This window comes from Rhinoraja longicauda, chromosome 18, assembly GCF_053455715.1.
Source record: "Rhinoraja longicauda isolate Sanriku21f chromosome 18, sRhiLon1.1, whole genome shotgun sequence".
Classification (NCBI taxonomy): Eukaryota; Metazoa; Chordata; class Chondrichthyes; order Rajiformes; family Arhynchobatidae; genus Rhinoraja; species Rhinoraja longicauda.
Window position 1 is genome coordinate 3,314,760 of NC_135970.1, and position 13,164 is coordinate 3,327,923.

The window sequence follows — 13,164 nt, forward strand, 5'->3', positions numbered from 1 at the left end:
ATAATGCCATTGAATATCAACACACGGTGGACTAACACTCTCTTTTTGAAGATGGCCATTGCCTGACCTTAGGAGATGGAAATATAATTTGCTGTTTATTAGCCCAAGCTAACCACTGCCTAGATTTTGCTGAATACAGACATGAACTGCTTCATTTACCAAGGAATTGCAAACACAATTGTAAGACTGCATTATCAGTAATCACTTCTGATCTTAAAATGGAAGGAAGGTCTTTGCTTAAGCAGCAGAGTTGGCTAGATCTATGACATAGTCCTAAATTATTCCCACTGTGAAGGCCTGAGATAATGACTGATGACTCCAATAGCGACAAACATCTTCCTTTGAGCAAGGTTGAAACCACTGGTATGTTTCCCTTGATGTTCAGTGCCTTCTTGATCCCAAACACAGTCAAGTGTTGCTCAATGTTAAGGCAGAGACTTTCATCTTACCAGCGATATTCATCTCTTTGGTCCATGTTTGGACCATGGCTGTGATTAAATATATACCTCAGTGGCACTGGTGAAACCCAATCTAGGCTTTGATGACATCTCCACAATAAAACTGTTAGGCAACATTTACATTTGTATTCAAGTGACTGGCAGGCAACTCCTGCAAAACAGCCTTTCACAGTGCCTGCAAGGTGTGTTTCTGAATGACAGAAAAAAAACCTCCCGACCAGGTCCCATACTGGCCACGGAGAGAGTCAACTCAAGCAACTGCTTTAAGTTATTTATTGGCTCGTTCTCTGACAGACGTATCCTTTTTCTCAACCCCACCCTCTCCCAAACTAAAATCTCTTGGGTTCCTTAATTATCCAACCTTCAGCCATTGCAGATCTCTAATTCAGGTTGCTATTGAGAACCACCAATACATTCTTCTCCCATCCAATATCTGATTGGCCCAACCAGGGTCATCCTCACAACCCCACAGTGCACAGAGGTATTAATTCACGCAACATCTAGGATGCTCGTGCTTCTGCAGGCCCAAGGAAAAATCAATTAATTTGACTGTGAAACCCACAGAGGAGGTTAATGAAGACATTTGAAGCATGAAATTAAATGGAAAGTGGCAGTGAGGATATAAACTTTGCTTGGCAGCAGGAAGAAATGCCATGTGATGGATGGATGCATTCCTGACTGAGACATAGCTTAAATTGGTTGAGATTGAGTCCTTAATGCTTTTTAAATTATAGAAATTAACTGGACAAAGGGAGCAACATTTTAAATACTGCAAGTTATGTGAAACTTGAATCCAATTAATGCAATAGATTAGGACTACCCATGGACTTCAGGGGACAGGGTACTATTAAATGCAGAGAGGTGTGCTGTGATGCACTCTGAGATGACAGTATGGAAAGACAATGACCCAGAATTTCAGATCTGTGGTACTTATTTAACCTTAAGATTGCGTTTTTCCACATTGGAATGCAACTGTTCCTATTTTTAAATACTACCAGCTGCCATTCACACATGTACACATGCACTGTGCGAGTAAGATTATGTCATTCCCTGCTGAAACCTTACCTAGGATATTAGATAATTTATACCAAAGAACACACTTCATTGCATTTCCACTGAAGAACCACAGTTCCATGGTTTGATATGCTATTTAAAGAAAACCCTCTGTAGCTAGTCCCAGCCCAGCATTGGCAACACAACCATGACAGAGCTTGGATTTTACATGGTCATTGCGGAGCCATTTACTCACCTACCTGAACTGACCACCACTATTCCAGCCTTCCAACACCATCTGCCAGCACCACGACCCACCAGCATTCACCACAACCAAAACTTTGATCTCATGATCCCTATACCTTTTTATCTATTCTGGTTTTGATCGGACCCTCAATGCCAGCATCTGTTCTAGAGCCATCCCATCCTCCAACCCATCTACTCTGCCCGGAATTGTCTCATTTTCCTCCAGTACTATTAAATTTTGCAGTAGTAGATCCAGGATTGAAGCAATGATTAGCCTGCCACATCATGATTCTTTGATGGGCTTGCAATACAACAAATTAATTTCAATCTGAAGATTGGTTCCAACCCACAACGCCATCTAATCTTTTCTCCATTGATGCTGCCTGACCCGCTGTTACTCCAGCATTTTGCGTTATCTTCAAATTAATTTCTCAATCAGCAGGAAGGAACAGTTGGTTTAATTGATGATAAGATGCTTAATGATAAGAGGTTAAGATAAAGTTGATTGGGAAAGTTTATTACTACACTGAGTGGGTCAGAAATTGCAGATCATAGATACCAAATGATTAGCAAACCATCTAAAAGGGAGAGGGGGGATATCCTTTTCGCTTTTGTTAGCGTGTTCGGGATGTAATATTTGGAAATGTGGTAGAAGCTGATTTCCTAAGAAAATTTGAAAAGTGTATGGACAAGCACTCGAAGAACATAAAAGGTTGTGGATTAAAAAAATTGCCATTTGGGTCTTGGCAGCCTTCTCTTTCAAAGTGTTTGCCAATATGGAGAAGACATTAGCCCTTTCTGTGCAGTATATTCTAGAGCAGTGTCATATTCCAGAGCTGCAACTTCCTTGCTTCCCTGGATGGTTTAGTGAAAGTTTGCTAACGTTTGGCACAGATGTGCAAATAACCCACTGTTTGAGGCGATTCACAACCTCTGGGGTATTGCTTCCTTCTGAATTGTTACTGGGTGATCTGGACCTCAATAAATGGTAGGTGTATTAAATTATCTCACTGACCCACTCTCTGGGTGCAATTTCATGCCATTGTTCCGATCCCACCTCAGAGGAGCAGGCTCCATTGTTGGCAAGCCAGTTGCTGATGTGGTAGTTGTCCATGTTCCTGTATTCCTTCTTAGCTGTCCAGTCGGTAAACTTCTTCTCAAACGCTGTGAAAAATAAGCAAGGTTAACAATTCAATCCAAAGAAAAAGGACTTTGCCAACAACTCCAAATTTATTGAAGGATATAGTTGCATCATGGAGCAGCAGGATACATTCTAACCTTAGATTTGGGAAGACTGAACAAACTCTAAGCAGGAATGATAGGAAAATTGGAGAAGGTTTTTCCTAGGCAGTGTTGGTAACGTTAAATTATTAAGAGAGGTAACAAAAAAATAGATGGTAAAATGGAGTTCTCCTAAGAGAAAGTTATGAAACTGAATCGATAAACAAGCCTTCAAACATTTCCAACATTGACAATGATAAAAGTACCTGATGATTCAGGAAAATAAAGCCAGGATTTCTAGCAAAATCGTGTTTTTCTGAAAGGTACCAGTTACAGGCAACTTTATACAAGAATGAAATGGATAAGAATGAAATGTTGTTTATACTTTACATAAAATCGTTCATTAAGTTTCTCTAACCTTTGGAAAAATTCTTTCCCCTTTATCTGATGAATCCTCCATTTCTGAACAGGTGTAAGAATCGGAGAATGATGTAAGGGGGTTCACTCGTGGTCGGTGTGTATTCGAGTATGTGAGCTGGGATGCGATTAGGCTGTTGATAGTTCGCAGTGATGAGGCCATATTAGATGGGACTAAAGGATCAGCAAGTAGGTCTGTAACCAAGCTCTGTGCCTCACCCATAACAGCGAGATCCACACCACACCCACTGCTAGAATTCTGTGGCAAAAACAGGATTGTAGTTATAACAATACCATATTTACTCAATTCGATAATTCCAAGTCATGCATCAGTCAGTGTAATAAGTTACAATTTTCTGTGACAATTATCCAGATCTTGTTGAAAAGGTCACTGGAAACTACTATTCCAACTAAAATAGAACACTTTGTATACACGTCCAACAACTATAAAATTTTGTTTTAGAGTTTAACTGACAGGTACATGTAAAAAAAAAACTAGATTCATTCTACAATTTACTTGGCTGCATGCGTATTTAGATAATTAATTTTAATTTCGTTTTAACAGCACTAGGTCCCCACTATTCAAGAGAGATAGGGCACAGTGTTCCCACGAATAACAAATGAAGGCCACTGGCAATGTCAACTTGGCTGCAATGGCACACAGCAGTTAATTCCAACATGGACATAGCTTCTGTGCAAATTTCAGCCTGTCAAAACGGAAATGGGCTGAAATTGAAATAATTTAATCCCTTTAATGTTGCTGTACTTGGAAGTTGGAAATTAAATAGATTCCTGATTTCTAAAATCTGTAAATACTGCCAGTAATTTACTCAAATCTAAGTTAAATGAACATTCACCATTCTTTAGCATTAGATAGCAGTCTGTGGTATAGAGTGTGTGTGGCAGTGGATGGGGGGGGTTACGATTAATTAAAATTTAACAATTATTAACAACTACCAATTATTCTAGAAAGTTTAAAGATATATGGTTCGTTATTATTTCAAGTAACGAATGCTGAGTTAACCCTTTAACCCTTCTAATACAGATCATTTATTTCAAATATATATGCTTCAAACACCGATGTCTTTTTTTTCTTTAAATATGTACTGGACGCATATACTTCAACCAGAGAAGACTATCTCATTTTGAACGGCAACATCAGTGACTGTAAACAAGTACTATTCTCACAAGTAATAATATGCTGCTTGTATGGAGTTTGTACGTTCTCCCTGTGATCGCATGGATTTTCTCTAGGTGCTCCGGTTTTCTCCCACACCCCAAGGTCTGTAAGTTAATTGGCTTCTATAAAATTATAAATTGTCCCATGTGTGTAGAATAGTGCTGGTGTACGGGGCAATCGTAGTCAGTGCAGACTCGGTGGGCTGAAGGCCTGCTTCCACGTTGTACCGCTAAAGTCTAAGTAAAAGCTAATGTAATAATTCAAATGCTAGTTTACTCATTGCAAAACTGAACATGTTTTCAAAGTAACTTCATACTTGTTGAAATAATTCCCTAGCGAAACACTCACCAGAGGTTGCGATTGTAATAATTGGAAAACCAGAGTTCTCCCTTATGTCGTGAAACTAAATGCAACCAATAGAATGCAATTATATGTGAAATAATAAATCTCCAAAGTTGCAGATCACAATCCCTTTAAAATACATTTCTATGAACAAGTTCCAAAGATGGCTTAATATTTCCCATTTTTTTGAAAAAAATAATCCCATGAAGAATGATTTTGTGATAGCACTATGAAAATGAAAGCTGTTGTTAGCATTGGCACATGCCTTGCAGATGGTGGCAAAGCTTTTGAGGGTCATTTGTCACAGGGTGCACAGGTAATAATTTACTCTTGTAAACATGTGGCTTGTCTATTTAATTTTCTAGTTAATGGTGACATGAGGAGAGATAATTAGATTCCACTCATTACAAATGGTTGATGTCTGGCAGTTGTATGGTGCCTGCCTTGTATAGTGGCACTTGCTGCCTACTGGCCCAAATGTTGTCCAGTTCTCCATGCATTATTTGAAAAAGTGCAAACTAAATGTGGTCACAGTGAATACTTCCACTTCTGTCTTTATGATGAAATGGAAGTCATTAATGAAGCAAGTTAAGATGACTGTCAAGGGCAGCGTGCATTACCCATGAAATTTCATGGCAGCAAGGCAAACAGTGGCAAGAAAATGTTTTCCCAATGATCAACTGATACCTTACTTCAAGGTAGTAAATCGATACTCCTTAATGTTGAACATCAATGGCCTTCAAACCATCCTGAGGTTACAACTAGTGATGTTTGCTGACGATTGTAAAAAAGTTAAATTCTATTCCCAACTCCTTGCGAAATGAAGTTGTCAAAGTTGCCTGCATTGTTTACTCATATATCAGACATGAACTGAGGGCAAATAATGTTCTTGCTGTAAAAGTGGTGGGCTTCAGTCAAAGTGAAAAGGGGAAGATGGAATCCTCTCCACTTGCTTAAGTAAGTGCAGCTCCAGGTGCATGGTAACACCATATCCTGCAGGTTATCTTCTCAGGCACGTACTATCATCTATTGGTCATGTATCACTCTCCCCCTCCCCCTCTTTGTGTTACTGGGGCAACATCTGGTATCTCCTTCTCTCATTGTACTGCGGTGGGGGGGGGCGGGGGCGGGGGGGAGCGGGGGGCTTCCCCAAAAGGACAGTAGAACTTTAAGGTGGAGGCTCACCAACGACTTCCCAAGGACAATTAAGAATGGGTAAAGCACGCTGAACAGTTTATGTGATTACCACAAAATTGAGCCCAGCTCTCAAGATGATTTGATTTTCAGTACTGGAAAATGTAATGTATACACCCCGAAGTAAACGGTGCCCAATGTGGAAAATGGCTGCTCAAGGAAATAGCTGAACTGAGGGGGAAAACAATAATTGACATCCATTCTGAACATCAAATTCTGTTTGTTGACTACAAAGGGAGGTGAGACAGGAAAATTAGAAAAATAAATCTGCTCCGTCATAAATTTCTGTTATTTGTAATTCTTCATTCAGTTTAATCTTGTTTTTGATGCTCCTTGTGTTATTCCTTTCCCTTGTTTGGAGACAATCTACCCATGAGAATAATGATGATACTGAATTGTTTGCTCACTTCCCTTTCTATTGAAAAACCAAGCGAACGCAACAGGCTCGGTATCCCAGCATCCATGGCATTGAAGAATAAATTGTACACAAAGGCCGACACAAGTGGCAGGGTAAACCTGACCTTTCCCGGCATCAAATAAATTCTCCCTTCAGAGAAATGGAAACAAAAACAATGGGCTTTGAAGAGCATCTACGGAAGGCGATATATTCAGAAGCACCAAACACATTGAGGAGTCAAACCGCAACTACATGCAGGAACATTTCAAGAAATGGAGAATTTTCAAAGGTAAGTGCCACTGATGACCACAATTTAGCAACAGAGATCAAAATTAAAGCAACATGAGCTGAGCACTTCCAACCGATAATCAAAATTGAATCTAACATTCTACTTCATTCCAAATTCTAACATTATACTTGCTTCCAAATTGCTTTTGCAGCTTCAGAGTTCAAACTGGCAGAGACTCAAGAGTAATGTTTGCACACATTGAATATGAATCAGAAGGAACAAAAGATCCAGTTTTCAATGCAGAATCTGATCTACTCAACAACAGCTGAGCAACTGAAAGATTTCTCATTATTTTTGTGAAAATCACCAATGTATCCTGCATCATTGAAATATATTGAAAGTTTGCTGCACTAGAACAGTAGAAATGAAGTAAATGTGCAATGAAGATTATAACTGCTTGTACGCATAAAATGAAGCTTGTATTTGCAGCAGCATGACATCAAATAATATGCTATATACCACTTACTGCCTGCAAACTGTCAGCATTTGAAATATTTTCATGCTGTCAGGTGCTAATATTTTGATATGTTAAAAGTGTAAGACTTCAAAACATTCTCTCTTTTCCAACTCTGTACTGTTTTCTCACTTAAATTTTCTTTTCTTTTTTGTTGGCTTGTTTTAATGCCAACGACTCGATTATACTTCCTTCTCAGTATTTGTGCTGTTTATTTTCTCAGAATTTGAGGAAATGCAAAGCTGTTTCTTGCCTTCTGCTCCCTGGTTTGCTACAGTTCAGTTTTGTTCTCTGAGATGGATGATTTGATAGCATCACTGTTGCTGAATGGGAGGAATCATCTCCGCCTGATGCCTACAGACAACCAGTCATAAAATGTTGAATCCACAAGCAATAATCACCTTTGTAGGAAGTTTTCTTCAGCCAGCATTGAACAAATTCCGAACCAGTTATTAGTCATTGTGATGGACACAGAATCGTACAACACATGTTATGATTGAGTGAAGACAATGAGTGTTCACGTGGGTCTGTACCATCAGACAAAATCACCAGCGCTTTTTATCCTCATTTGTCTAGGCCAGATGCAGAGAATGTTTCATATTGGCTTTCTGCACCTGGAAGCCCATATACAGTTTGGGTGACAACAGGCCCTTGGGCAGCCTGTTAAAGAAGGCCTTGCTCACTAATTGCCAAAAGGCCCCAGCAAATTTTAATAGTTTTTACGTGTCTCCACAACACGCCATTTAAATACAACTCACTGAAGAAGAAAAATAGAAAGTATCACACAATTTTAAAAGTGTAGAAAAATAACTGCAGATGCTGGTACAAATCGAAGGTATCACAAAAAGCTGGAATAACTCAGCGGGTCAGGCAGCATCTCAGGAGAGAAGGAATGGGTGACATTACGGGTCGAGACCCTTCTTCAGATTGATGTCAGGGGGGGCGGCACAAAGAAAGGATGTGGTTGGAGACAGGAAGACAATGGGAGAACTGGGGAGGGGGGGGAAGAGAAGGACAGAGGAGCTATCTAAAGTTAGAGAAGTCAATGTTCATACCGCTGGGGTGTAAGCTGCCCAAGCGAAATATGAGGTGCTGTTCCTCACAATTTAAAAAGGTATCAGTTAATGACATCAAAATAATAATTTCCCCTAATTATTCCAAATTAAGAAACAAAAATAATGAAATGGTTTTAATTAACTTCAATTTAGGAGCTAAAGGGGAAGTTATGTCCACCAGCCCCATTAAAACCAATGGGGTCCCAAAGCACAGAACCAAACTGCTCATTCTCCAATTTGCCTACTAATTAATAATTTCAATTGGACTGAAGAATCACTCAAGGTACAAGATTGGCTGTTATGTTAAGTTAAATCAGATTTACCATTTTACATTTTATCATGCAATTTCTATAATTTGTGAGCAGATAAAAATGTAAAAATTGTCATTAGCTTAATCAAGATAAAAAAACGTAATAATCTTCATCTATATAACCCAATAGCAACTCTGGTAGACAGCAATCTGTTGGTTTATAGATGCTGAATTATTTATTCTAAACATATTCAGATTCAAATGGTAAAAGCGAGACTGGGTAAATTTTCCCTCTGCTGTCAATGATACAGCAAAAAAAGCTTTACGAGATCAAACGGTCATTTTCATCGGCAACATCTAACTGGCAGAACACAGCAACAGGCCCAGAATATTGCCAGTAGAAAGGCACTTTCAATGTTCGTTCAATGTATCTGCAACCTCAGTAACACCACAAGATGCCAATTAGGCTGTAAAAGAGTCAGGTTAGTCTAACTATTGTTAGAATGGTTCTCCGCATGGAGAGGGCAAGGGACTGTCTGGCACACGTTTGGGTCTAACAGCGTGGTAACGCAAGACTCCATACTCCACTCATTGCATCCAAGGACACACGCACAGGCATAAATAATAGATAGCTGGAAAACTGTCAGCTTGGACCATGTAGTCTGCCCCTGGAAAAATCTGTACAATATTGGGTATTGCTGAATGGTACGCACAAGGTTCAGGAACACCTCCTGCAGGATGTTTATAAGCATGGTGCATCGTACAGAGGATAAGTGGGGAAAGGTAACCACATAATGCCAGTTCCTAATACTAATGGGATATATTACTGTTTGGTTTATTTTCTTTTTGAAGAGTTTGCTCTGTCGAAGGTCAAATATATGCTGATGGACACAACGCTGTTGCAGCATTATACAGTGCTCTCCATAATGTTTGGGACAAAGACCCATCATTTATTTATTTGCCTCTGTACTCCACAATTTGAGATTTGTAGTAGAAAAAAATCACAGGTGGTTAAAGTGCACATTGTCAGATTTTAATAAGGGGTATTTTAACACATTTTGGTTTCACCATATAGAAATTACAGCAGTGTTTATACATAGTCCCCCCATTTCAGAGCACCATAATGTTTGGGACACAGCAATGTCATGTAAATGAAAGTAGTCATGCTTAGTATTTTGTTGCATATCCTTTGCATGCAATGACTGCTTGAAGTCTGCGATTCATGGACTTCACCAGTTGCTGGGTGTCTTCTCTGGTGATGCTCTGCCAGGTCTGTATTGCAGCCATCTTTAGCTTATGCTTGTTGTAGGGGCTAGTCCCCTTCAGTTTTCTCTTCAGCATATAAAAGGCATGCTCAATTGGGTTCAGAGCGCGTGATTGACTTGTCCACTCCAGAATTGACCATTCTTTAGCTTTGAAAAACTCCTTTGTCGCTTCAGCAGTATGTTTATGATCATTGTCTTGCTGTAGAATGAACTGCCGGCCAATGAGTTTTGAGGCATTTGTTTGAACTTGAGCAGATAGGATGTGTATATGCACTTCAGAATTCATTACGCTACCACCATCAGCAGTTGTATCATCAATGAAGATAAGTGAGCCAGTACCTTCAGCAGCCGTACATGCCCAGGCCATAACACCCCCACCACCGTGTTTCACAGATGAGGTAGTATGCTTTGGATCTTGGGCAGTTCCTTCTCTCCTCTATACTTTGTTCTTGTCATCACCCTGATATGTTAATCTTCAACTCATCTGTCCACAAGACCTTTCTCCAGAACTGTGGTTGCTCTTTTAAGTACTTCTTGGTAAACTATAACCTGGCCATCCTATTTTTGTGGCTAATCAGTGGTTTGCATCTTGCAGTGTAGCCTCTGTATTTCTGTTCATGAAGTCTTCTGCGGACAGTGATCATTGACAATCCACACCTGATTCCTGAAGAGTGTTTCTGATCTGTCGGACAGATGTTTGGGGATTTTGCTTTATTATAGAGAGAATTCTTCTATCATCAGCTGTGGAGGTCTTCCTTGGCCTGCCAGTCCCTTTGCGATTAGTAAGCTCACCAGTGCTCCCTTTCTTCTTAATGATGTTCCAAACAGTTCATTTTGGTAAGCCTAAGATTTAGCTGTTTTATTATTGTTTATCAATCTCATAATGGCTTCCTTGACTTTCATTGGCACAACTTTGGTCCTCGTGTTGATAAACAGCAATAAAAGCTTCCAAAGGTAATGGAAAGACTGGAGGAAAGACTAGGTGCTGAGAGCTCTGTGAGGTTATCCACTTTGGCGGCAAAAACAAGAAAGCAGATTATTTTCTCAATGGAGTTAGGTTAGGTAAGGGGGAGGTGCAGCGAGACCTGGGTGTCCTTGTACACCAGTCACTGAAAGTTGGCGTGCAGGTACAGCAGGCAGTGAAGAAAGCTAATGGAATGTTGGCCTTCATAACAAGAGGATTTCAGTATAGGAGTAAAGAGGTTCTTCTGCAGTTGTATAGGGCCCTGGTAAGACCACATCTGGAGTATTGTGTACAGTTTTGGTCTCCTAATTTGAGGAAGGACATCCTTGTAATTGAGGCAGTGCAGCGTAGGTTCACGAGATTGATCCCTGTGATGGCGGGACTGTCATAGATTTACACACGATAAAAGTTGAAATGAATTGAAGGTAACCCCAAGCCTAAGGGTTGGCTCATGATATCAACATACCTTTATTCACATTAATATCTCTGTAGATTGAGCAAAATTAAGAAACTTGATTAATACCTCCCAATGAACAATTCAATATAATCTTGGTTCTTTGTTCTGCACTGACATCCCTCCCCTCTGGCTCTTCCAATTCTCCAAATATTCCAAGTTTTGAAGAAAAGGCAAAGGTTTCTCTGCACTGATGCTGCCTGATCTGCTGAATATTTACAGCATTTTTATCTTTCAATTGCAGATTTCCAGCATTTACCATATTTTACTTCTGACACATTAATGAATATTGTGCACTCTTGAAGGCCACTGACACTGCACAAAGTACAAATGACGTGTGACAAAATGGCAAGCAGAATTAAACTAAGCAAGCTTAGTACAAGCTTATAATTTACTAACCAAAGTTATGGACCAAGTCATTCTATCAAGACTTCGTTTATAATCTGCAAGTCAACTGTGCCCAACTAGTAGTATTCTTTGCTGTGAAAGCCAAGTCTAACTGCTGAACTCTGTGGATGCAGTCCATATAGGGGAAATATATTGACTCAGCTTTGTGGAATATGGCACTGAAAAAATGTACAGGCAAAATATGAACTAAGGAAAATTTATTCTAATTAGCCTCAGAATATAGTCTGAAATGTCTCACATAGGCAGTAATTTGGCACCTTGTAACAATAGACAATAGACAATAGGTGCAGGAGTAGGCCATTCAGCCCTTCGAGCCAGCACCGCCATTCAATGCGATCATGGCTGATCACTCAATCAGTACCCCGTTCCTGCCTTCTCCCCATACCCCCTCACTCCGCTATCCTCAAGAGCTCTATCTAGCTCTCTCTTGAAAGCATCCAACGAACTGGCCTCCACTGCCTTCTGAGGCAGAGAATTCCACACCTTCACCACCCTCTGACTGAAAAAGTTCTTCCTCATCTCCGTTCTAAATGGCCTACCCCTTATTCTCAAACTGTGGCCCCTTGTTCTGGACTCCCCTAACATTGGGAACATGTTATCTGCCTCTAATGTGTCCAATCCCCTAATTATCTTATATGTTTCAATAAGATCCCCCCTCATCCTTCTAAATTACAGTGTATACAAGCCCAATCGCTCCAGCCTTTCAACATACGACAGTCCCGCCATTCCGGGAATTAACCTAGTGAACCTACGCTGCACGCCCTCCATAGCAAGAATATCCTTCCTCAAATTTGGAGACCAAAACTGCACACAGTACTCCAGGTGCGGTCTCACCAGGGCCCGGTACAACTGTAGAAGGACCTCTTTGCTCCTATACTCAACTCCTCTTGTTACGAAGGCCAACATTCCATTGGCTTTCTTCACTGCCTGCTGTACCTGCATGCTTCCTTTCATTGACTGATGCACTAGGACACCCAGATCTCGTTGAACTCCCCCTCCTCCTAACTTGACACCATTCAGATAATAATCTGCCTTTCTATTCTTACTTCCAAAGTGAATAACCTCACACTTATCTACATTAAACTGCATCTGCCATGTATCCGCCCACTCACACAACCTGTCCAAGTCACCCTGCAGCCTTATTGCATCTTCCTCACAATTCACACTACCCCCCAACTTAGTATCATCTGCAAATTTGCTAATGGTACTTTTAATCCCTTCGTCTAAGTCATTAATGTATATCGTAAATAGCTGGGGTCCCAGCACCGAACCTTGCGGTACCCCACTGGTCACTGCCTGCCATTCCGAAAGGGACCCATTTATCCCCACTCTTTGCTTTCTGTCTGTCAACCAATTTTCTATCCATGTCAGTACCCTACCCCCAATACCATGTGCCCTAATTTTGCCCACTAATCTCCTATGTGGGACCTTGTCGAAGGCTTTCTGAAAGTCGAGGTACACCACATCCACTGACTCTCCCTTGTCAATTTTCCTAGTTACATCCTCAAAAAATTCCAGTAGATTTGTCAAGCATGATTTCCCCTTCGTAAATCCATGCTGACTCGGAATGATCCCGT

At 40.4% G+C, this 13,164-nt stretch overlaps 1 protein-coding gene across 4 annotated transcripts in view; it reads right to left on the bottom strand.

Moving 5' to 3' along the window:
- pde3b (phosphodiesterase 3B) overlaps positions 1–13,164 on the bottom strand; it is a 158,503-nt gene that overhangs the window by 35,832 nt on the left and 109,507 nt on the right. For 3 of the 4 annotated variants that reach the window (XM_078414975.1, XM_078414974.1, XM_078414973.1), the window contains exons 3-4: positions 3,337–3,594; positions 2,713–2,861 (exon numbers count right to left, since the gene is read on the bottom strand). In XM_078414975.1, coding sequence (XP_078271101.1) covers positions 2,713–2,861; positions 3,337–3,594 — 407 coding nt within the window. The remainder of the gene's footprint in view (positions 1–2,712; positions 2,862–3,336; positions 3,595–13,164) is intronic. The other variant, XM_078414976.1, reaches the window with a different exon arrangement.